Genomic DNA, 22,208 nt, shown 5'->3' on the forward strand with positions numbered 1-22,208 from the left:
CTCACAGAAAAGATTCAGCAGAACTTTTCAGGCATTGGGAGCATGTTTTGTAAATGTTTTGCTCCTTCAACACAGTGGAAACTTGATTTCACCTCCCTGACCTCTCTCTGTTTGCGTGTAAGCATGTTTGTGTTTGTGTATATGTATTTTGTGTGTGTCTATTTGTGTGTGTTCTGCACAAGCCGGCATGTGTTATGAATAGGTGTGCAAGCATAAATGTACTGTTTGTGTGTGTGTGTGTGTGTGTGTGTGTGTGTGTGTGTGTGTGTGTGTGTGTGTGTGTGTGTGTGTGTGTGTGTGTGTGTGTGCGTGCGTGCGTGCGTGTAAGTGTGCATGTGTGTGTGTGTGTGTGTGTCGGCCTGCAGTCTCACTGATGGACACATTCTCAGTGTCTTGAGAGGCAGTATGGATTCAGCGTCACTCCAACAACCTGAATGATCCCTGCAATCGTCCCTAACATCACGCACGCACGCACGTACGCACGCACACACACACACACACACACACAAATCACTATGCTTATGTCTGTATCATAGCGCCGTGACTGCAGTGTTCACTTTGTTTTCTTGTCTGCTTTGCACAGTTAATGTATCTCATAGCGGAAACAAATGGCTCTTTTGCGGTTGTGCAATGTTATGCCTAGAGTAGACGGTTATAGGAGCGCAACAAGTCATACCATGGTTGATGCCTTTGGCTACGCTATCAATGCGTGCCTCTGTTGTGCTACAGAGGGAGTGATTTATGCTAATTTGGTGTGACTGTAAAAACTGTCTTTCTGTCTCACGAGTAGAAAAAGACAAGACATTAACAATTCACCCTGAGGTGTTTTCGAAACCTTTTTCCCCCAGACTATAATGGTTGATTCGCTTGTACGCAGTTTAGGGCTACGGTGGTTAGCCTAGCTCTAAGGCAGCTAACGTAGCTTTATTTATAGCAATAGTGGCTTAATGGAGAAATCAAAAATGTGGTGGATTGGTCGTGCTGTGGCAGTCAAGGTGTTCCCCTTCAACTGTTGACTGAGCCCTCCCTCCTTCCCCCCAGCCAGACCACAGCGTGGGCTATCTTTAGCCAGGGAACCAGGGCCAGGGGTGCCACATTGGTTTGGCCACATCCCGGCCAGCCCCTAACCGTCTATACTGGAAGGCGAGGGAGGGTTTGGCATGGAAGACCCTGGCTTTGGTGGTGGTGGTGGCTGGGATGTTGGAGGAGGGGGAGGCTCTTCCTATGCCCGTCCATCTGCACGGCCTTACCCAGAGAAGGCAAGAGGGAGAGGAACTGAAACCTGAGGGAGGAAGATTGCTGCTATCTGTTTCAAAAGCTTAATATTAAAAAAAAGCTTTATACCAAGCTACCCACACCAACAGGTTTATAAAACAATTTCTAACAGCCAGTTTTTCCAAATTGCAATTTACACAATGCTGTACCCCCACCAACTGTATATACTTTACCCAGTTTCTTTCTTACATAGTTTTTTAAAAATTGTAATTTTGACACTTGCTTTGGCAATGTGTAAACGTTTGAATTGAATTGAAGAAGAGAGAGAGGGAGATGGATAGAGGGAGGGGGGGTGGGAAGGAGGAAAGATGGAGGTAGGGAGTGACAGTGAGTAAATAAGAGGGGACATCATAGAACATAGATGTGTAGAGTTATGATCTGTGCTGTAGGGCAGCAATGGCTATCTAGCTTTCTAAACAGCAGACGTGATGGGTTGTGAGAATGTGTCTCTGCTATTTTTGAAAATTTTGAATGATTTTGACGGCAGGTTGAAAGTTATTTAAGGAGTACCTTCTTGCGTTTTTTTTTTTGGGGGGGGGGGGGTCAATCCTCAACTCACTCAAGTCAAAATAGAAGTAAAAAAAAGGCTTTTCAGAGGATAATCACATTCCATCTCAAGAATATCTATAGATAGGAAAACGTTTACGTTTTTGAACTTAGGGGGGATCTCCACTTTTTCACTTGATTGAAGTGAGTTGACCCCAACCCTCTTCTGTCAGGCCCCCTCAATGTGGTTAGTAAAGCATGACATGCCGACCCCCTCGATTCTTTGGAGTCACTTGACTAGCGCAAAGACCCCTGGCTCAACCACCGCAACTGACTCCCATTTTCCCTCCTTTTTTTCTTCATCCCTTTATTCCTCTCTCTTGTTTATCTCTCTCCCATCACCATTTAAGCCTGATTTATACTTAGTGGTACGACAGAGTCACATGCGGAAAATAGCAAATCTACTAGCTCACAACACCTTGCACCACAACACGTTGAGAGCTTGTAGATCTGCTATTTCTAATTTCTGGCGCATGACATAAATTAAGCATTACGCTACATAGATGTTTCTTCCTCCAGAATTCGTCTTTAAATCTCTCTATCAGTCTCTCCCTCTCTTTCTCTCTCTGCCAGCTCTCTCTCTCTCTCTGGCCCTCTCCCACACCATGTTGTGCTCGATCTAGCAGCATCCATCTTTTGATTTCCTTCCGAACCTCGCTCTTCCGCCCTGTCCTAAGCCTAATTTCTATTTTGTTCTAAAGAATTGTTGAAAATTACCGATTTTTTTTATCAGTTCAGTTATCAGCAAGCAACAGTTGTAAAACAAAGTGAATTCGGCTCAGCTCCGTCCTCTGGTCCAATTCAGGGTTGAAGGGTTGATGGGACGTATAAATGTGCCACTGTGGCGTTACTTGACTGACGGTACAGTGGTTGTTTACTGTTTTTGAATTGCCCTGCCAAAAAGCAACATCTATATTACTAACAAATGTTAAAATGCGATTAACTTTGGACAGCTGCGTAAATATAGAAAACCTTTGTCAATTGTGCACTTCCGTAATAACTTTCTATCTGTTTATTTTTGTTGCTATGTTTGTGCAGAGTGTACACACATTTCCCACCCCCACATGTCACCCTTTCCCCTGGTGAGAGCACGGCTGTTGTCACCTAAGCTCCGGCCGGTGAACTCACATTCTATATATAGTATGCTGGCGGTGTAGCCGAGCAGGTCTTTTAGCCGCGGGGCCATGCTGTGTCGATCACAAGGCCTTTAGTGTAGCCACCGCTAGCCTAGCCTAGCAATACCACCACCAACCCCCAACCACCACCACCACCACCTACGCAATGTATCCGACACTCTGTCTACCCCTACAGCCCCCCACTCTCGCACACGCTGCTGCGTACCGCTGCAGCAGTCGCAGTGAGGCGCTGAAGGGGTTAATGGCAGTCACTCAGCATGCGAGAGCCGTGGCGGGCAGGCAGGCAGTGCAGAGGGTGACCTCTGACCCTTTAGGAAAGGAATGTGGAAGCTCTTTCATCCAGGACAGAAACCAAAGACACCCGGGCGGTTGGAAAAGTGGCGGTTCAATTCTGCTTTCAGCATTTTTGATTAGGGGACGTAAGGGGAGACGCCGCATGCGTTATGGAACCTGTAGTTTCTGTCCATGGCGTGACATGATGAGGATTCTTTTAGCAGTCGGCTAGTTTACACATTTAAAATCCTCAGTGTTAATTTCACTCACAGTGTTTATTGTTTATTTTATACCAAACCAAGCGGTTTGGTTACATTTGTGCACGAGATGCAAATGGAGTTACGAATGGATAAATTAGGGTTGTAGTATTGTTTATGACTGGGTGGTTCTTACTGAAGCGTTTGAACGGAAGGAAAGCCCTGGATTTGAATGTCTCTTGAACTCTGACCTTTGACCTACAATCTGACAACAGTATAATCGGTGTGTTTGAATATATGACCAATTACACAGCACTGCAGGATGTATTACATTATAGGGATTAATGCATGAATTTTAATTATTGGCAGTAGTAGACAACCTTTGGATTTGTATTAATATTCCGTCTTTCCAGAGCAGTTCTGAAATGCAGAGCGTTTAAGTTTATGTATTCCTTAGAGTACAGCTATTAAAATGTTTTTAATTAGCTTTTCTTTCCCCCAGACCAACATTTACATCCATATGTAAAATCATAATTGTAGTAGAACAATATGCCTTAGTTTCCATGGTGGTGTGCTACAGTATGTCCCAGTAATGTAGGAGTTAAATTTGGAATTTGGAGAAGGTGTGTGGTTTGTTTTCCTGTTATGGTAATCGAGTAGAGTCCTGTAATCTAATAGGATACGCGGTTACTTTCTGAACCCACAACAAACATTCAAAACACTTCACAGGAATGGATGGGTAGTTTCCCCCTAGTTAGATACTGACACAGGTCAGAGACAAGCATCTTATTCACAGAAAGTGATTTCGACATGTAGTTTGGGGATCTGTTTTGAGAATGGAGAATGGTCAGTGGAAGGCATAATTCAGAGATACCCTCCCCAACCAATTCCAGAGATATTTGTTTTACTTATGTCACTTCGTTTATAAAAAAGTTACATAAAATACATTTACAATTCATGTGATTACTATTCATGTGATTATTATTAGAGAGAGAGAGAGAGAGAGAGAGAGAGAGAGAGAGAGAGAGAGAGAGAGAGAGAGAGAGAGAGAGAGAGAGAGAGAGAGGGAGCATTAAATGACTCCTGTTTGAATCTACCAACAAGTGCTAAAACAAAGGGTCAGAAAGGGCATTTGATACCCATATAACTTCAAGCTGAAAGTTGTGGAAAGTTTGGTTTTCTCTGTTCTTGACCATTTGGGTTACAGAGGTCAAGTGTTGTCTAATTCCTGAACATTAGGCATTGGGTGCAACCTACTAGTTAATCTGTCTGCCTCCATTTTGTCTTTGGATCCCAAACCTTTTTCTTTTTTTTTTACATTAGGACTGTGGAGGTCAACTGAGGTCAACCACATCCTCTCTCAGGGGATCACTGAAACTTGATGGAATCCAAATCAAACCGTAATTGATCCAAAGCAGCATGATATTTGGGGTAGCTGTAAACCCTCGGTTGTTGTTCCCTCATTGTAGAAGTTTTTGAGCATGACGTCAGGATGGGCATCTGTTGCACATGTACCCACCCCGGATGCAAGTAGCCTGAGGGTAGTTAAAGACTAATGTTGATGGATCAGCCTTTAAAAACAATGGACAGAAGGACATTAGGACTATAGCGTGTAGAGCAGAAACATATGGGAAAGTCTGTCTGCGATTCTTGTTGGCTGATTGATGTAAAATTAGAAGAATATATCAAGCAAAGTGCTGGTGAGACAACAGAAAAAAACCTTACTATGGATTTCTTGGTTGATCAAACTGCTTGATTGGTATAAACGGTGCATTTATATACCATATAGTTTGATGTTTGACTCTCTGAGTTACAGACCTGTAAGGGTCCATTTGGTTCCTAACTATTTACCATTTAGCTGGGGACCCCTGGAAATGCTCTCAGGGACCCCTCACATTAAGAACCAGTGTTTTTGAGGGTTTCTACTCATTTGTTTTTTTAAATCATTGTTGGTGTATAGGTGCAGGAATTTAATTGATACAAATTATACTTACATATATTTGCATTTCGTTTGTGTGTGTGTGTGTGTGTGTGTGTGTGTGTGTGTGTGTGTGTGTGTGTGTGTGTGTGTGTGTGTGTGTGTGTGTGTGTGTGTGTGTGTGTGTTTTTTGTATTTATGTATAGTGTTTCCGTTTTGTTTACGGTATGAACATGCGTACCTGTATTTTTTTGGACGCGCTCAAATGGCTCAAGTAGAGGGGGGAGGGCAGGCGCGGTGTTATATGCGCGCATGTAGATCTGCTACGCGTGTCACATGAGTGGTTGTGCGTGGAGTAGAAAGGCGGGTAGGGTTAGGGGGGGGGTTATGTGCATGGTGTGGTCCTGGGAGGAATGTGCGTTGAGTGTGTAGAGCAGGGGTTCCCAAACTTTTACAGCTGTGACCCAAAAGATAATTTTGTTCTCTCCCCCGGACCCAAACTTACAAAAATACATTATGAATGAATAACTTAAGCCCTATTTCAAAAATAGTGAAAATAGCTCACAACGCATCGCATAGCGGTGTGTGCTTGTAGACATTTCTGAAATTCTTTCTTTTGAATTTCTGAAATTTTCCTTTGTGTGAAAATATAGGAAACAAAAACTGTGATATTTAAGACCCATAAAAATGGTTGCGTGACCCACAAATGGGTCCCGACCCATTGTATGGGAAACAGCGGTGTAGAGGCCTTACAATAGAGTCGGGCTCCCCAAGGCTTGGTCAAAGGAATGGGTGTCACCCCCTTGCACCCTCCCCGCTGTGATGGCCATCACAACGCCTTACAGCTGTCAGCTCCACTTAAGCACAACCAGACACACATACATACACTATTGGAGCGTACACTAATATGCATGTATACACATACATGCATACAGTAGATCAGTGCTTCTCAAACTTTTTCATGTCAAGGACCTCTAAATTGATACGTGTTTGGCCACGGACCACCATCTGAAAATATTCAATGCCAGCGACCTCCATACAAGATTTTTGTTGTTCAAATGTTTCAAAAATACCGCAAATCCCCGCCCCTCCACTTGCATTGAGTTGCTCACCCAGCGTATACTCCTAAATCACCCCTTCTTCCGGGTTGGGAAATGTGACCGTAATTGGGCGTGGGCGTATATTAGCGCATTTTGCTGGGGACCTCCTCAAGGCCCCCTTGGGGTCCTTGGACCCTACTTTGAGAACCACTGCAGTAGATCTGTAAGACTGAGAGCACACATTTACATGTATACGCACGCACGCACGCACGCACGCACGCACGCACGCACGCACACACACACACACACACACACACACACACACACACACACACACACACACACACACACACACACACACACACACACACACACACACACACACACACACACACACACACACACACACACATTCAGAATGTATTTCTTTTTTTGCATATTCCTAACCCTAACAATAACCGAATCATAACCTAACCCTAACCTCAAAATCCTTACCTCTTACCCTAAAACTATCCCTAACCTTTACTCCTCACCTCACCTTAACCCTAACTCTAATCATGAAATGCCTAATCCTAACCCCAGCCTGAGCCTTTTCATGACTTCAACTGAATGAAAAGAACATATGCACACTCAAATCTGTGTTAAAATCTTTTACTGTAGGAGCTTTCGATCAGTGTTAAAGGCATGAACAGGTAACAAGTGAATGCAGCAGTGTAAAGGGCTAAGAGAACATGGCTTGATTAGTTTTAATGCAGAACAGAGAACACTTGAAACTGTGTGGCTAAACATCAGGGGAATTGTAGTCCTGGATATAGTGGATCACAACATAAAGACAGTCAAGAAACACTAAATACATTGAATATACATAACTTACCAAAATGAAATAAGGATAAATGGCTGTTTTGCTCATGAGGACCTACAGAACATAGTCAACACGAGGTTCTGGTTTTACTATCCTCATGGGGACTTTTGGTTCATGCAAAGTTAATAAAACATGGCATATATACTATACTCACATTGAAACATGTATTTTGAAAGTACAGACACACTTAGATATTCACATATGTTCCCACTTCAAAGGCTTGCTTATGATGTGAAAATACTCGTAAAAACATTGTTTCGGAGACGCAAAGTCACACAAAACCACATTCCAGCACAGACATATTTGCACCCTACAATATATGAACTCATTGACCACTCACGTAAACAACTCCAGTACATTTCAAGTTGTGCTACTGCGTGTGTGGCGTGTGCGCGCGTGTGTATCCGTGTCCATGTGCCGTCACAAACACAGTCACACTGGTGTTTACAGTATCTATGTGCACTCTTCGTTCACGTGAGCGATGCTGGGAGAAGGGCTGACATTGTGATCAGTGTTGGGTTGCTCTCGACCTTGGACTTGGCTGCTGTGCTAGCTAGAGGGGGTCACACAGGTCTCTGAGGGTAAATAAGTGAACTCAGAGGTGACTACGAGAGAGAGAGGGAGAGACAGAGAGACATTTCTGTCTGTCACTATGTAACACGAAACCTAAATGTTGATACTTTTGTTTTTAGACAGTAAACATGGTGAATATTGTGTGCGAGCAGCTAGTTTGTTACATTGTTTGAGAGTTGAATAATTCTGCCCCCCCCCCCCCCCCCCCACCCATCTTACCCCTCCCCCTTCCCTACACTTGGGTGGTGTGTGTGTTTTCTCTGTTTTCTTTAAGATTACAGGAGCCTTATCCAGTTTCATAACATGTACATGCATGTACACACATGCACACAAAGCTGGCATTGTGCGCTGCACTGTCATCTGAAGACAGATGAGCGATGGGGCAATTGCATATTAATTGGATTATTAAGCCATCACACAAAATCACTCCTGATACCTTGCTGACCAGTAAAAGGACAGGTATTTTGTAAGGGCCTTGACTGAGGGTTATTATTCAATTCAAACAACATTTATTTTTTTAAATACATTTTTGGTTCCACACTTTATGGTTCCATGTTGCGTTGTCTACACTAGTCAGTCAGCTCCCCCTAGTGGAAATTAGCTTTTGAACTCCATTATATGCTGGAATGGAGTGATTCCATTTTAAACTGTCAGTACAGCTTTTAATGAGAATTTTGTGCATGTTTCTAAATAGAGGCATGACATTTTGTCCAAAGAGTGCGCCGGACAAGGTTTTCTTCCAACATTCCCTGTATTGATTTTTACAAAGAAAACAACAGCTCAGTTCCACGTAGCTACAGAGGAAACCACACAGCATTCATCTATTAGTAGTCACCGCTCATCAGATCACGCAAATATTAAACATGCTCAAGGTTTCAGCATGTGGTGTGAGAAATGGCTGAAGAACTGGGGAGCTGTTCTTCTCTGCCTTTTATGTTGGCTGGTTGATTGAGTATGAGGCCCAGATGTGTCCCCAATCTCCTCGCCACTCCTCCAATCCCCATTGCCACTCTACACCCAATCACCATGGAGCACTGAAAACAGCATACAGAGGGTTAAAACTCTATGGCTAGCTTTAAGTCCTCCCTTAAGAGATGGCTCATTACCAGCTCGACCTGAAGTTACATTTTATTAGGGTTCTTACCCCCCCACACACACAAGCACGCACGCACGCACGCACGCACGCGCACGCGCGGGCATACACATACTCACACGCTCGCATAAATAAATCAATCAACCAAAAAACACTGCTGCACTGCCCCATAGGGCCATTTGTGTACCTTCGAAGAGACTGGTGTGTTTCCCTGTTAAGCATTAAAGCACACTGGGGACAGTTGTTGTCCATTGATCCTACTTATTTCTTTGCATATTGCCCTCCAGAATTGCATTTTTTTTCTGTAACCTTGCTCCAGTAGTTATTGTACATTTGGGACCTCTTTTTGTTTTTTAATAAACCGGACTTTGTGTTTTCTTCCTCTCCTTGCAGGGCAATGAAGATGCAGGGCAGTATTTCCCACTCACCCCCAACCATAGCTGTTGGGACTGGGTGAGGAGGACAGAGAAAGAGAGAGAAGGAGAAAGAAAGATAGGTGGCCAGGAGAGAGCGTTTAAGGCGACGAAGAGGAGGGAAACTTGCACAGAGAGGTAAAAGGGGGATGTTTTCCATCTCATGCAGAGATAAATATAGATTAAATACGATCAAAATGGCTTGACAGGCATCACTTGGCATTCACGCGTCTGCTCTCTGGCATTGCTCAATATCCACAATGAATAACAACAATAGAAATCCCGGTTCTGATCTGGTTTCTTGAGTTAACCCTTTGTTGGGCAATACAAATAAAAAATACATCAATTCAATGTTTCATAAATGCAGTCAATATCGATAGACTGTATTAAGTGAAATCAATTATTATTTTTATTTTTTTAACTGTAAATAATAATATATGATTTTAGCAGCTTTCAAATGAATTATGCAAATGAATTAACGACACCATTTTAACCATGTTACCCATTAAGTTACAACAATGTCTTAACAACTTTCAGCCTGGCGTCACTTTGGACACGTCAGAATAGGTAAAACATTTTTTTTTAAATGTCCACAATGCTGCAAAAATAGATTGCAGATTCAGGCTATTTCCACTATTACTGCGTGACGCAAGTATGAAATAGGGCTTAAGTGGTGGAAATGGTGACTATGCAAAAGTACAAAATGGGCTGTAACTTTTATGTATGTACTCTTTATTTCCCACTCTAGCTCCTTGTCCCTTCCTGGAGTCTCAGCCATCCTCGTCTCACACTCTTCCCACATTGAGCCTGGAAGGCAGGGGAACCACGGCCGACTTTTCATGGCAGCGGCACTCTAGGGCTGCCATGGCAGCTGCTGCCGCTGATGCCTCACACCGTATCACCAATCTGACGCCGGAGGACGAGGAACGACGGGCTTCCGCCAAGCTTTTCGGGAGCGCCGCCCCGCTGCCACGGACGGACCGAGAGAGAGAGCGAGAGAGGGAGAGAGAGCGCGCGCGCCAGAGGAACGAGGACGACGAAGAGGAGGAGGTCACGAGATCGGGCGGCAACGAGTGTCCGGTGTGCGGGGCCCTGTTCGCCACGCAGGACAAACTCCGCCTCCACACCTTCAGCCACACGGGAGAGAAGCCCTTCCACTGCTCCCAGCCACACTGCCCAAAGGCCTTCAGCTCCAAATACAAGCTCTTCAGGTATCGAACACGCAACCTCTGAGAGGTACAGGACTCTCAACTCTCAGCACGTTTATAGGCTGGCATGAGAAAGTCAAAGATCCTGTGTTTTTTAGTTAAGTGCTGGCAAAATACAGGAAAATAATGACCAAAAGTTTTGCTACAGATGTCTACTTAATTCAAGTAACCTATTTATTTCTATGCAGAGGTAAACCAGGAATATATGACTGACTTAAGTGTTAAGTGAATGAACAATCGTCCTTGTAATATGGAGATCCAGAGAAAACCCATTTCAGCTTGTGGCTGTTCATCTGCAAATGTTTACTGAAACACATTTGGACTTTTACATTCCAAGATAGTTTCACACATTCATGGTTGATATTTAATTCCCTGTTCACTAATTCAGACTTGGGTCCCAGTGTGAAAACCAGCTAAAAGCGCTCTCCTTAACCACTTAACCACAAAACATTTCTAAATGATTTAGGAATTAGACGATCTAATTGGGACACCAGGGTTAAAGTGGTTAGGCTGTTCTCTCAATAGAAATCACCCTTGTGTAGACTTTGGCTTGGTTTGGGAATAGGTCAAATCACTCCACCTTGTTCCTCTGCAGGCATATGGCCACACACTCTCCACAGAAGACCCACCAGTGTTCGTTCTGTGAGAAAATGTTCCACCGCAAAGACCACTTGAAGAACCACCTGCAGACCCATGACCCCAACAAGGAGGCCTTCAAGTGCGAGGAGTGTGGCAAGCACTACAATACCAAGCTGGGATACAAGCGCCATGTGGCCATGCACTCAGCCACGGCGGGGGACCTCACCTGCAAAGTGTGCATGCAGAGCTACGAGAGCACGCCCGTGCTCTTGGAGCACCTCAAGAGCCACTCGGGGAAGTCGTCAGGAGGCGCCAAGGAGAAGAAGCATCCATGCGACCACTGCGACCGCCGCTTCTACACGCGGAAAGACGTCCGGCGGCACATGGTGGTGCACACGGGCCGGAAGGACTTCCTGTGCCAGTATTGCGCGCAGCGCTTCGGCCGGAAGGACCACCTCACGCGCCATGTGAAGAAGAGCCACTCACAGGAGCTGCTAAAGATCAAGACGGAGCCTCCGGACATGCTGTGCCTGCTGGGCTCTGGCTCGCCGCCCTGCTCCATCAAGGAGGAGCTCAGCCCCATGATGTGCAGCATGGGTCCCAACAAGGACCCCATGATGGGCAAACCCTTCCCCAGCGGTACCCCTTTCCCCATGGGCATGTACAACCCCCACCACCTCCAGGCCATGTCCAGTCCAGGGGTGGGGCACCCCCACCCATCCCTGATGCCCAGCTCTTTGTCAGCGGCCATGGGCATGGGCTGCCACATGGAGCCCCCCGGGTCTCTCCACCACCACCCACACCTCCACCATCATCATCACCACCACCATCACCACCACCACTCCCCTCCGCTCCCCACCCACCACCAGCCCCCGGCCAACCAGCAGCAGCACCAGCCCCAGCCTCCCCCAAAATACCAGCTGGGATCTACCTCATACCTGCTGGACAAACCCTTGAAAGTGGAGATGGAGAGCTTCCTCATGGACCTGCAGAGTGGGCTGCCGGGCCCCCTTCACTCTGCAGAGCCCCATGCCGCTGCCTCGCCTCCCAAGGATGGCCTGGACTCCTCGGGCCTGCCGGACGAGCTGTGCGGGGACCACCTCCTGTCCAAGAGCCCTGCGGTGATCGCCGAGTCGCTGTGTGCTGCTAACATGGACTTCTCCCACCTGCTGGGCTTCCTGCCCCTCAATCTGCCTCCCTACAGCGCCCCCATGAGCACGGGAGGTCTGGTGATGGGCTACACCTCGTCCGCCGCCTCCTCGTCTTCCTCCTCCTCTTCGTCATCCCTGCACGCCACCGAGCCCCATGCTGCAGCGGTGGCGGCGGCGGTCGCCTCAGCGCCTCTTACCTCTTTGCAACCGCAACCTCAGGAGCAGCATAGCTCCGGCGGGGGTCTGGGCCTCGGACCCCTGCACCCTCTCCCACCAGTGTTCAGCTCCAGCCTCAGTACCACCACGCTGCCTCGCTTCCACCAGGCCTTCCAGTGAGATGCCCCTCCCCTGCCCAGTTAAGGTGCCCACCCCCCCACCCCCACACACACACAGCAGCAGAACAACTCGTCTCATGTCTCAGCTCGGCACTGGGACGGTTGCGGGTTCTCTGTGGGGACCGATCGAAAAGGGCGGAGAGCCGAATGAGAATAAATGAAAGGACAGTCGAACACTTAGAAGCCTTAAATGAAAGCGCACAAAAGCTTTTGATTGAGCCTCAGAAGAAGCTAATCCCCTTTACCAAGCGAAAAGGAAAGATTTTAAAGAGTGAGAGAAGTTGAAGCAGCTTTTATTTGGGCTTTTCTTTCTATCAATTAGTTATAACGATGTATTAACCCTTTTATTATTTTTTGTACTTCCATTTACTTCTCCCTCAACCCCCCACCCCATCCCCTCTATTCAAGTAGTCTAGAGAGGGCAGGATCAGTAGGCCTAAAGGCGTGGTACTGCATACATTATAAAGTAAAAAATAATAAAAAATAATAAAAAAAAGTCAAAGATAATTATTTTTAGTGAAAATTATCTGTATTGTTGTGACCCAGAAAAAAAAATAGTTTGAAGTGGATATTTTGTTTTACCTTTATTTTTTTTGCTTTTCCAAATGTAAGAACATCCTAGAAAGTGTCAAGTCTCAAGTCCTGGACCACATTATCTAGCATCCTAACCTAAACTGTCGTAACGGCTGCAGAAAGGAGAGAGAGCTTAGTGACCGAGTAAAAAAATACATTGTGTCAAAGCCAGAAAAGCTACCCCAGCCTGGAAAACATTGCTCTTCAAAAAAATCATTTATATTCTTATGATTTTATTTTACATTAACTACAGCTTATGAATCATGGCTCCTAGAGGCAGATAAGTTGTAACAAAAATAATTCACTAAATGAAAGGAGAAAAAAAAGGAAAAAAAAGAAAAACGGAGAAATTTCCGTAAGTGGTAAGGGCCTGTCCATTAGCTGCCAAACCACAAAGAGGTCACACACATGGCCACACATTTTAAAAACAAAACAAAACATTTAAAGAGAAACAAATGTGAACGTGTGCGAGTTGGCTGGGAAAAAAGTATTGTTATGCTGGTTTTTACTGTTCCTCAAGAGAAGCACTTTTTTTTTTGCAGAAGGCACTTCACCTTTTGGAATCTCTGGCAAAACCTTGTCCCCTTCCTCATAACTTTAAGAGGTTTTTCGCTGTGATAAAATGCAGGGGAACTTTGCAACTCCATACGGGTCCTCCTCTGACACTCAGGTCCCATGACTGGTTGATTTGTGAGGACCTTTCCTTCCTTCAACTGTCTCCCTTCTAACATTCATCTTTAATAGCCCCCACATGCCCGATGTGTTGCATCCGTTTCTCGGCTGCCATATCAGCCTATGAAATCTATTTTTAGAAGACGCAAATATATTTCTTTTCAGACAGTCTTTTAGACAGTTGCATCATGGTAATGATAAACCCTGACATATGTGAATGGCAAAAAAAAGAAAGAAAAAAAAGAACATAACAATGACAGTTGAGGAAAATGTGTAAAAGAATGTTATTGCAGTGTACGAAATATCTCAAAAAATGAATTATTATAATTGCTTTTTATCTCAGTAAGGTGTATTTTAGGTAGATGTATTCAAAACTAAATGATGTTTTTTATGTCTGGCAGGTTTACATTTGTGTGTATCTTGCTTTTATTGATCAAACAACGGATGAAGTATTAGCTTTTTCCCTTTAGCTTTCTCTGTTATATCCAATCTTTACCTTTACATGTACTTGAGTTTGTAGAGCGCAATCTGGAACTGTGGATCGATGATTTTGATAGAAGGCTGTTAGCGGCACAGTAATCGATTAGCATACGAGCTAGATGTACTTTAATCGTTTCATAGGGAAGCCAGCATTGACAACCTATGAATCTGTGACTGTCCTTTCAACTTTATTCCAGTTGATTATTACTTAACCTCTGTTCTTAGGTGAAATCGGCCTAAAATTCAGTGGTCTAGCATGTTAGACCCCCTCTTTATATTTACAGCACCAGGCAATAAAAACACAAACCCAAAGTTAACATAAGCCTCAAACTGACATATGTGTCATTATCTGTGTCAAGCTAATAACATAACATAGGCATTTGTTTATCCTTTGTTTTATCAGGCCAGCGCTGTTGGTGCATACAAAGCTCAACAGTCAGAAGTAAATCCGAATGGCTACCTAGAAGGCTAAATTCTCATATTATTATCTGTCATAATGTTAATAATTAATTTGGTGTGCAACCAACACTCTAACCATAGGAAAGGACCCCTTTGTCTGTGCAAGTTGTCACACCACCGCGGAGCACCATTAGCATATCTTAGGTAAAATTCCATTTTATGAAAACGTAGTTTAAAAAAAGTTTCCACATAACAAAGTTAAATGGAAGATGGAAAAAAAAATCCACATTGCTGCTTTTAGCTACGGTTGTTGATGGATGGCAACTGTAGACCACTAGAACATTTCAACATTTTGCAAGATGCGCAGTGAAGCCTAAAACCTGCACAAATGGAAACCGACAAACTGTTCATCAGCCCACCCCCTTCCCTTTCTATAGTCTCTTCTCAGCTGCTTCTTTATAGTCAAAGGAAAAGGGTCTAAAAAAAGAAATGAGGCAATATTCAGAACAAAGCAGTCGACTACCTGGGTTTTGACATTCAAAGCACAGGGGATGCATGACTGACGAGTATTGCTTATAGTCATATTTTTTTGTTTTGATTTGTTTTCTTTGTTGTCATATTATATATTATTTTCTGTTTGTATTAAAACAGGACCTCGTAAACAACACAACACATCACCTCATTTTTATTTTTTTTATTTTGAATTTATTTTTTTCTTACCAAAACCTGGGGAGAAGAAACTGCATTTGCACAATTGCTTGTGAGAAAATAACAGTTTTAGATTCAGATTTATTTTGATACTGTAGGATATTATACCCCATTGATAAATATCCCCTCCCCTTTATTTCAAATCCCTGTCAAAAAAGAGCGGCTGATTATCTGATAATATTTTTTTTCCAAGCACTCTGGTGCAGTTGTCACCAAGTATACCAATGTTTATGAACTTGTCGGCATATTAGCATCTATCATCCAAGGTATGAATTCTTAAAAGAAAATTACTATTACAAAATCAAAATAATAATAATAATTGATCCTAAAAAAAGAAAGCTCTTGGCACCTTTCAAAGTACTTGCTAAATAAGCAAGATTAGAAATTGATATTTCGGTTGCAAAAAGGAAACAAATTCTTTTTTATAAAAAAAGAATTGGCTTAAGCCAAATTTGTAGCAATCAAATTGAGCATTTATATTTCTTTTTGTATTAAACAAATTATTATATTCACTAATCCTAAAAGAAAAAGTTACAGAAAAAAGCTGTTATATAGAGTTTGTCCTCCCTGGGTTTCTGTGAGCTAATCTGAATCCTAGCACTTTCAAACCTTTAAAAAAAAAGAGTATTGTTTTCTTTTAAAATTTTCAGCTTATAATGTTCATATGTTTTTAATTTTTGTATTGATCCTGTATATGTATGTGCCATTAGTTTGATGTGTAGATTTTATCAGCCTATGTATTTTTCTCCTCCAAAAGAATAACAGTATTTTTGATAGATTTTTCACTAATAACCTTTTACATATGACCCCCCTTCCCTCCACGCCTGTCCCCCCTTTCAAAGTTTTGTGTGTGCGTGCATGCGTGCGTGCATGCGTGGGGTGGGTAATCAGCTTTGCCTCCCTTCTCTATCGCAAATATATCTAATCAAACCCCACTATAGCCAAGCGCTTTAAAGAGAAACTTGAACAACATTTCTGTCATTCTGACTCGGTGAGAAACGAGACCGTTGTCAGGGCAGTGTCAAAGCCACAAGCCGACCACAGCCTGGCATAGAAATGTAGTTGCAACAGAGACCCATCTGTGGGACATTTTTAGACCATATAACTAACTGAACAATGGCAGGCACTGAAGATTAAGTCAGGGCCAACCCCAAGGTATAGCACTTATGGCTTGTGCCACTGGTAGAACTTTGATAGACCCTTGATGCGTGAACAGAGGTATCCTGTCTGAGCAGAACCACCACGTGTTGATTTGTCTGTCGCGCCTATGCAACAGATTGAAATCTAATTTGGTGGTTTTGTACTGTGTGCCAGAAAGGTGTCCAGCTTCTGTTTTTTTTAATCTTTAGTGACCCAGTTATAGTGGGCTATCGACTTATGATGCATGATTTAAAATCATGCATCAGACTCATTTCCATTCTTTTTTTAAAATCAGGAAATAATTACACTGCTCTGATGTCCCAGGTCTAGATTATTTCCTGATTAGACAGCTAGAAAACCAGTATCACGTATTGTAGGACTGGAGTAAAGAACTACATACTTATTTTCAGTGCTGCTTCTGAGTCGTGTACGTGATGAATGAGACTGGAGACATTTTAACCACTTAAGCCCTTTTTTCAAAAATCTTTGAAAATGTAATAGGAGATCCACAAGCTACAATTATATTTGACTTTTTTTTTTTTTAATTGAAAATTTTAGACCCAGTTTCTGTAACTGTTTCATATAGCTTAGTATTGTTGTAACAATACTAAGCTATGAAACAGTTTGCATGATACCAGGTGAACACATTCAGTAGTTTAACTGGGGTCCCATCGTTCAGGACTGGGTCTGTCAGAAATGCTACCAACATCCTCGGCAGGCAGACGATCCTGTGAATCCTGGTCCAGGTTTTAAAAACTCCTCCCAATAAACTGTTCTGAAATCACGAAAGAAGTGGCACAGCGGAATGCTGAGTCTTAATTGAACTGAATTGTTCATTGTGTTAAATGAAAGCCTGATTCATACTTTGTCGCACTACAGCGTCGCGTGCCAAGAATTGCCAATTTACAAGCTCACAACATGTCACAGATATAACCTTGTAGGTTTGCTATTTTCACAGTGCGATGCCAGAGACAGAGCATAAATTAGGCATAAATTAGGCATAACACCCAGGATTTTACTGTGTAATACCAAACGGGCACCGACCGCTCTGACACACTCTGATAAAACACACCCTCTTTTTAATGTCTGTCAATCTTGCCCTGACTTCTGACAGTATTGTGGTTCTGTTCCTCGCCTTGGCTGTAGCGCCATTACCTCGTCTGCACCTACTAGGGATGCACTTATCCTCACCTTCCTCTTTTACTAGTAGGTGCAGAAAACATTTTTAAGGGAATTTTATTCAGTTTAAGCCTGAGAAGAAAGAAAATCGATTGGATTTTAATATAGCTATCATCCTTTTTTTTTTTTTTTTTTTGCTTTTTAGTGAGGAAACTGGGTACTGTCTGATGCAGACAACATCCAATATGTAGTTTATATATTTCTAGCTTAAAATGTAAGTCTTGCATTCCAAGCTCTTTGTGTATCTCTTGTTTAGCGACATAGCCCATTTTCATTTTTACTACTTGCTATTTCAGCCACCTCTGGAGAAAAGGAAAAAGGTGAATAAAAAAAGGAAAATGGAATATTTGCATTCACTTACACTATTTTATATAGCATGGAGTTTTATCAACTACAGGGAGAAATATATAAATGATATGCTTCGAAGAAAGAAAGAAAGAAAGAAAGAAAGAAAAAGAAAGAAAGAAAGAAAGAGAAAGAAAGAAAGAAAAACTTGCTTTTTTTGTTACATATCTCACATGCAATCATTTGCTGCAATGTAAAAGTGACAGATTTGTATATTGGTTGATCCAAAGAGACGATGAACACAACAGCAGACCTATTGACTTATTGTACAGTACAATGTATCTTTGACTTGTCATGTGTTATGTTGAAATGATTAAAAGACAAACCAGCGGTTTCATACCTTCACTGAGTTGTTCTTTTCAACCCCTGCACTTGGAAGAGTTTCAGTCCAAGATGAAGTTTTATGCCTTTTTGGAAAATAAGCGACACCCCATCCAAAACATAGCAGTTCAATTCAGTTTAATATGGTATTCATTCAGTATTGTATTATGAGTTTTAGATATGTTTTCAGAATCATAACCAGAAAGGGATGCTCCGTGGTGCGCGTATCTCTGCCAGGCTCTTGGCTTTTGTCTATTTTTCTTCTGGTCCAGACTGATGGCCATCTAAAACAAATCCAAAGCTAAATGGGTTAACCAGACTCCAACTCTGAAGCGTTATTCTCATTTTCCCTTTATAGGCCTTCACCACAAGGCAGTAGGCTACACATGATTATAAACACTCGCGTTATGAGACTGAATGAGCCTGCGCACACACTGAGCAGTGTAGAGCACATCGCTCATGGGAGAAGTGCCGTACAGTTCTTTTTAAAGAAAAGTAATAAATGTCATTTAAACTTAGTTGCACACCGGTGCATGCACTGAAAATAGCCAATCTACAAGCTCACAACTCATTGCGCTGTGAAGTGTTGTGAGCTTGTAGATCGGCTGTTTTCGGTGTCCGACATGGCCCACAACAAAGTACAAATCAAATGACAGTAGTAAGAGCTGGCACACAAACAGCAGGAACAACAGAAATGAACGGCTTGTGCGACAGCACACCAAACAATCGTAAAAAAGAAACATCACAAGAATATCTGACAGCTGGCTTGGGTCCTGCTGCGTCTCTAACCCGCACATCGGACCAAAGTCTGGGTTATGTCTTGCAGAGCTACACCAGTAAACTTACAAGCATAGCTGAGCCTCAAGACAGCCCTAATTATAGTTCCATGGAGCTAGCCTATACTTACATCAGCAGAGCTGCCTGTAGCGACTCTCCCACATACACTTAGAGGATGCCCACTGTGCCATAACTCAGAAAATAGCAACCCAGTTGGTTTCCTAGAAAATCTTTAGGGGGAACCTAGAGAGCTAGTAAAAGAAAAGGATTGGGAGGGCTAACGTGCCACAATATAGGCTTTGTAATTTGATCATAGGCCCACCAGACGACACTAAACATTCTTGAAATACAGAGGGACGGCGGGTGTCATGCATGCATTACCTTGGTTTTAACACACACAAAAACATAAGCCAGTGGAGCAGGTGGACCAGGACTCAGTGGACCAGTGGTTCTCAAAAGTCCCAAGAAAAATTAGGAATAGTTATATTTGAATATTTCCTTCGTTATAGTTATAGTTATTTCCATGAGAGAATGTGTATGAATGACAGATCTTGTCTCTAGCCTACTATAGACAGATATACAAAATAATTTACGTAATAGTGATTAAATCTAATAACGGCGTGGCTTCTTGTAGACCTCAGACTTCATTATGCTCCATGACCCTCTTAAGACGGCTTGGTTCTGAAATAGGCCAGTAGATTTCAATTCAATTTTATTATAGTGCCGAAGAAATCACAACAAGTTGTCTGTTCACAGACACAAACAGACCCTCTTATAGACGGCTAGCCTCTTTAAGATCCTATTAAAAAAATAACACTAATGTGGAGATACAAACTCTGCACATCTCTTGTCCTATATCTCCGTTACCGAGATGACTTTAATGAATACATTTTGACGGGTTTCCGGTATGGCGACAGGCCAGGAAAGACATGTGGAGCACGCTTGACGCTTACATAAATGTATATGTATAAATGCCCCAAATATTCATTTTGACATTGACCCTTTAACTTTTCAACCCAAATCCTCTCTAGCCTACTGATCATTCCCACAGGACAATTTCAGGACAATCTGCCCATCTGTTTTCAATATTCGTCTATGACCCTCGTACATATACTGTACTTCAATGTTTCCCAAACACTGGGTTGGGACCATTTTTATGGGTCACAAGTAAATATCCCTTTTTTCCCGTTTACTACAGTTGTATTTAACATTATTTCAAAAGATTGTATTCGATTTTTTAAACTGAACAGAACTTAAACCCCAGGCAAATCTACACATAACTTACAAACACAGAGACAAAATACTAGTAGGTTCGGTGGTTAGTCAAGAGGAGACAAATCCAAAGTAGATGACAGCCATGTTTATAGTCCACAGCAGCCAATCACCAGCAGGGTCCACCTAGTAATTGGCCACTCACATTCAGACACCACTCAGTCACCACTCACACCAGCTGCTAGTCAATCAGCCACCCATCACCACATCACCCATACAATTGAGGGGACAAAGACAATGCAGAGGAAAGACACAAGAAACTACACATACATGTATGACCCTCAAAGAGTAAAAATACATTACAGTACTTTTTTCTTTTTTTTGTGTGAATATGAATATATAGTTAAAACTAGAGTTTCGGGGGGCTACGCCCCCCTCAACCCCAGCCGCGCACGGGGCCCAGGCGTGTGTATATAGGGGGACCCAAATCGCCGGAGTGAAACTGTGGAAAAGTTTTTTTGAAAAAGGAAAAAATTTGAAGAAATAATATTTCTTATTTTTCAGGGGGTCCACAGGGGGTCCGCGGACCCCCTGATGGTCCACTGACCCCCTGTGGAGTGTTGGGACGCGCGGGGACACCCCTGGAACATTGCGGACCATTTCGGTGTTTTTTTTTTTTTCATGAAGGTGGTTGCTTGTTTCTGGCGCAGGCTGTGCAAACCTGGCAACCCAGCGCATGCTGCCGCACGTTTAAGTGGCGTAGCGTCATGAGGGTCAGTGGGGCCGTGGCTCGGTCAGTGAAGACCCTGTAGTGCGGATGATATGTGGCATAGAGGGGCAGATTGTAAATCCACAGAGGAAACCTCCGTGGGCTACCATTGGTTCAGCGATGTGTGCGGTCGCCCTGCGGCCCCTCCTCCTCCACCAATGTGCAGTATTGACAGCCCTGACGTCACAACAATTGGAGCGATGGGCACTGCACTGTGGTTGGTTAGGGTACACCTAGGGCCCAGGTAGAACCCAGTTAAAGCCTGCATGGGCAAACCCAGTTAGGACGCGCCTTGGTCCCACATAAACATGGCTAGTTGGGGCCCACCTAAGGGCCAGGTAGAAGCTACTTATAGCCTGCATGGGCATCGCAGTTGGGACTGAAGTGGATGCCGCTGACATTGCTGACATGGGGTCCATATGGTTTAGCCCACCTTGAAAGCATATGGGAACTACGCTGGCATGCTGGCTGTAATGCAAACGCTGCATCATACCTGCAGTGTGTAGTTTGATGTTGTGTGTGTAGCAGATATACCTGCAGTGTGTAGATCAATGTCCATAGGAAAGTCAATGCCCAGCAGTGTTTTTTTTCCCCAGCAGAGTTTCTAGTGTCTCTGTGTCTCTCTGGAAGAGGTTGCACATGAACTCTGCAGCCGCACTGAGGCGCTCCAACACAAACACTCTGACATTAAGCTGCTTCACACAACAAACATCAGCACCACGCTGCTGTTTGTCCAAAAGACACAATATCTGCTCTCCCACCGACGTCATGTGTTCATTTATCGACAGCCGTACAGACTCCTTTTGACACATTTTACGTCGTTTATCCAGCTCTCACTGACTCTCCACATCGGGCTGTTATTTTGCTGCGATCAAGTCAACGATGTGAGAGATTAGCTATCACAGACGGACGGACAGGGGGTGAAACATAGTCTTGCGCCATGCCTTTCGGCCTGGCGGAGACAATAAAAAACCGAAAGTAAAGGAAATGGCCATTTCTGCAACAGAAGTAGTCAATAAACTATGCTATGAAAA

At 43.4% G+C, this 22,208-nt stretch overlaps 1 protein-coding gene across 4 annotated transcripts in view; it reads left to right on the top strand.

The window, feature by feature from the left end:
- plagl2 (pleiomorphic adenoma gene-like 2) overlaps positions 1–18,426 on the top strand; it is a 48,785-nt gene extending 30,359 nt beyond the window's left edge. For 2 of the 4 annotated variants that reach the window (XM_084069901.1, XM_084069903.1), the window contains exons 2-4: positions 9,307–9,464; positions 10,075–10,537; positions 11,130–18,426. In XM_084069901.1, the coding sequence (XP_083926027.1) occupies positions 10,191–10,537; positions 11,130–12,600 (1,818 nt within the window). In that variant the 5' untranslated portion in view covers positions 9,307–9,464; positions 10,075–10,190 and the 3' untranslated portion in view covers positions 12,601–18,426. Of the gene's footprint in view, positions 1–9,306; positions 9,465–9,863; positions 9,894–10,074; positions 10,563–11,129 lie in introns of those variants that run through there. The other 2 variants (XM_084069902.1, XM_084069904.1) reach the window with 2 other exon arrangements.
- Positions 18,427–22,208: the final 3,782 nt, after the last annotated feature.

The sequence above is a fragment of the Gymnoscopelus microlampas genome, assembly GCF_963454915.1.
Source record: "Gymnoscopelus microlampas genome assembly, chromosome: 10".
NCBI lineage: Eukaryota > Metazoa > Chordata > Actinopteri > Myctophiformes > Myctophidae > Gymnoscopelus > Gymnoscopelus microlampas.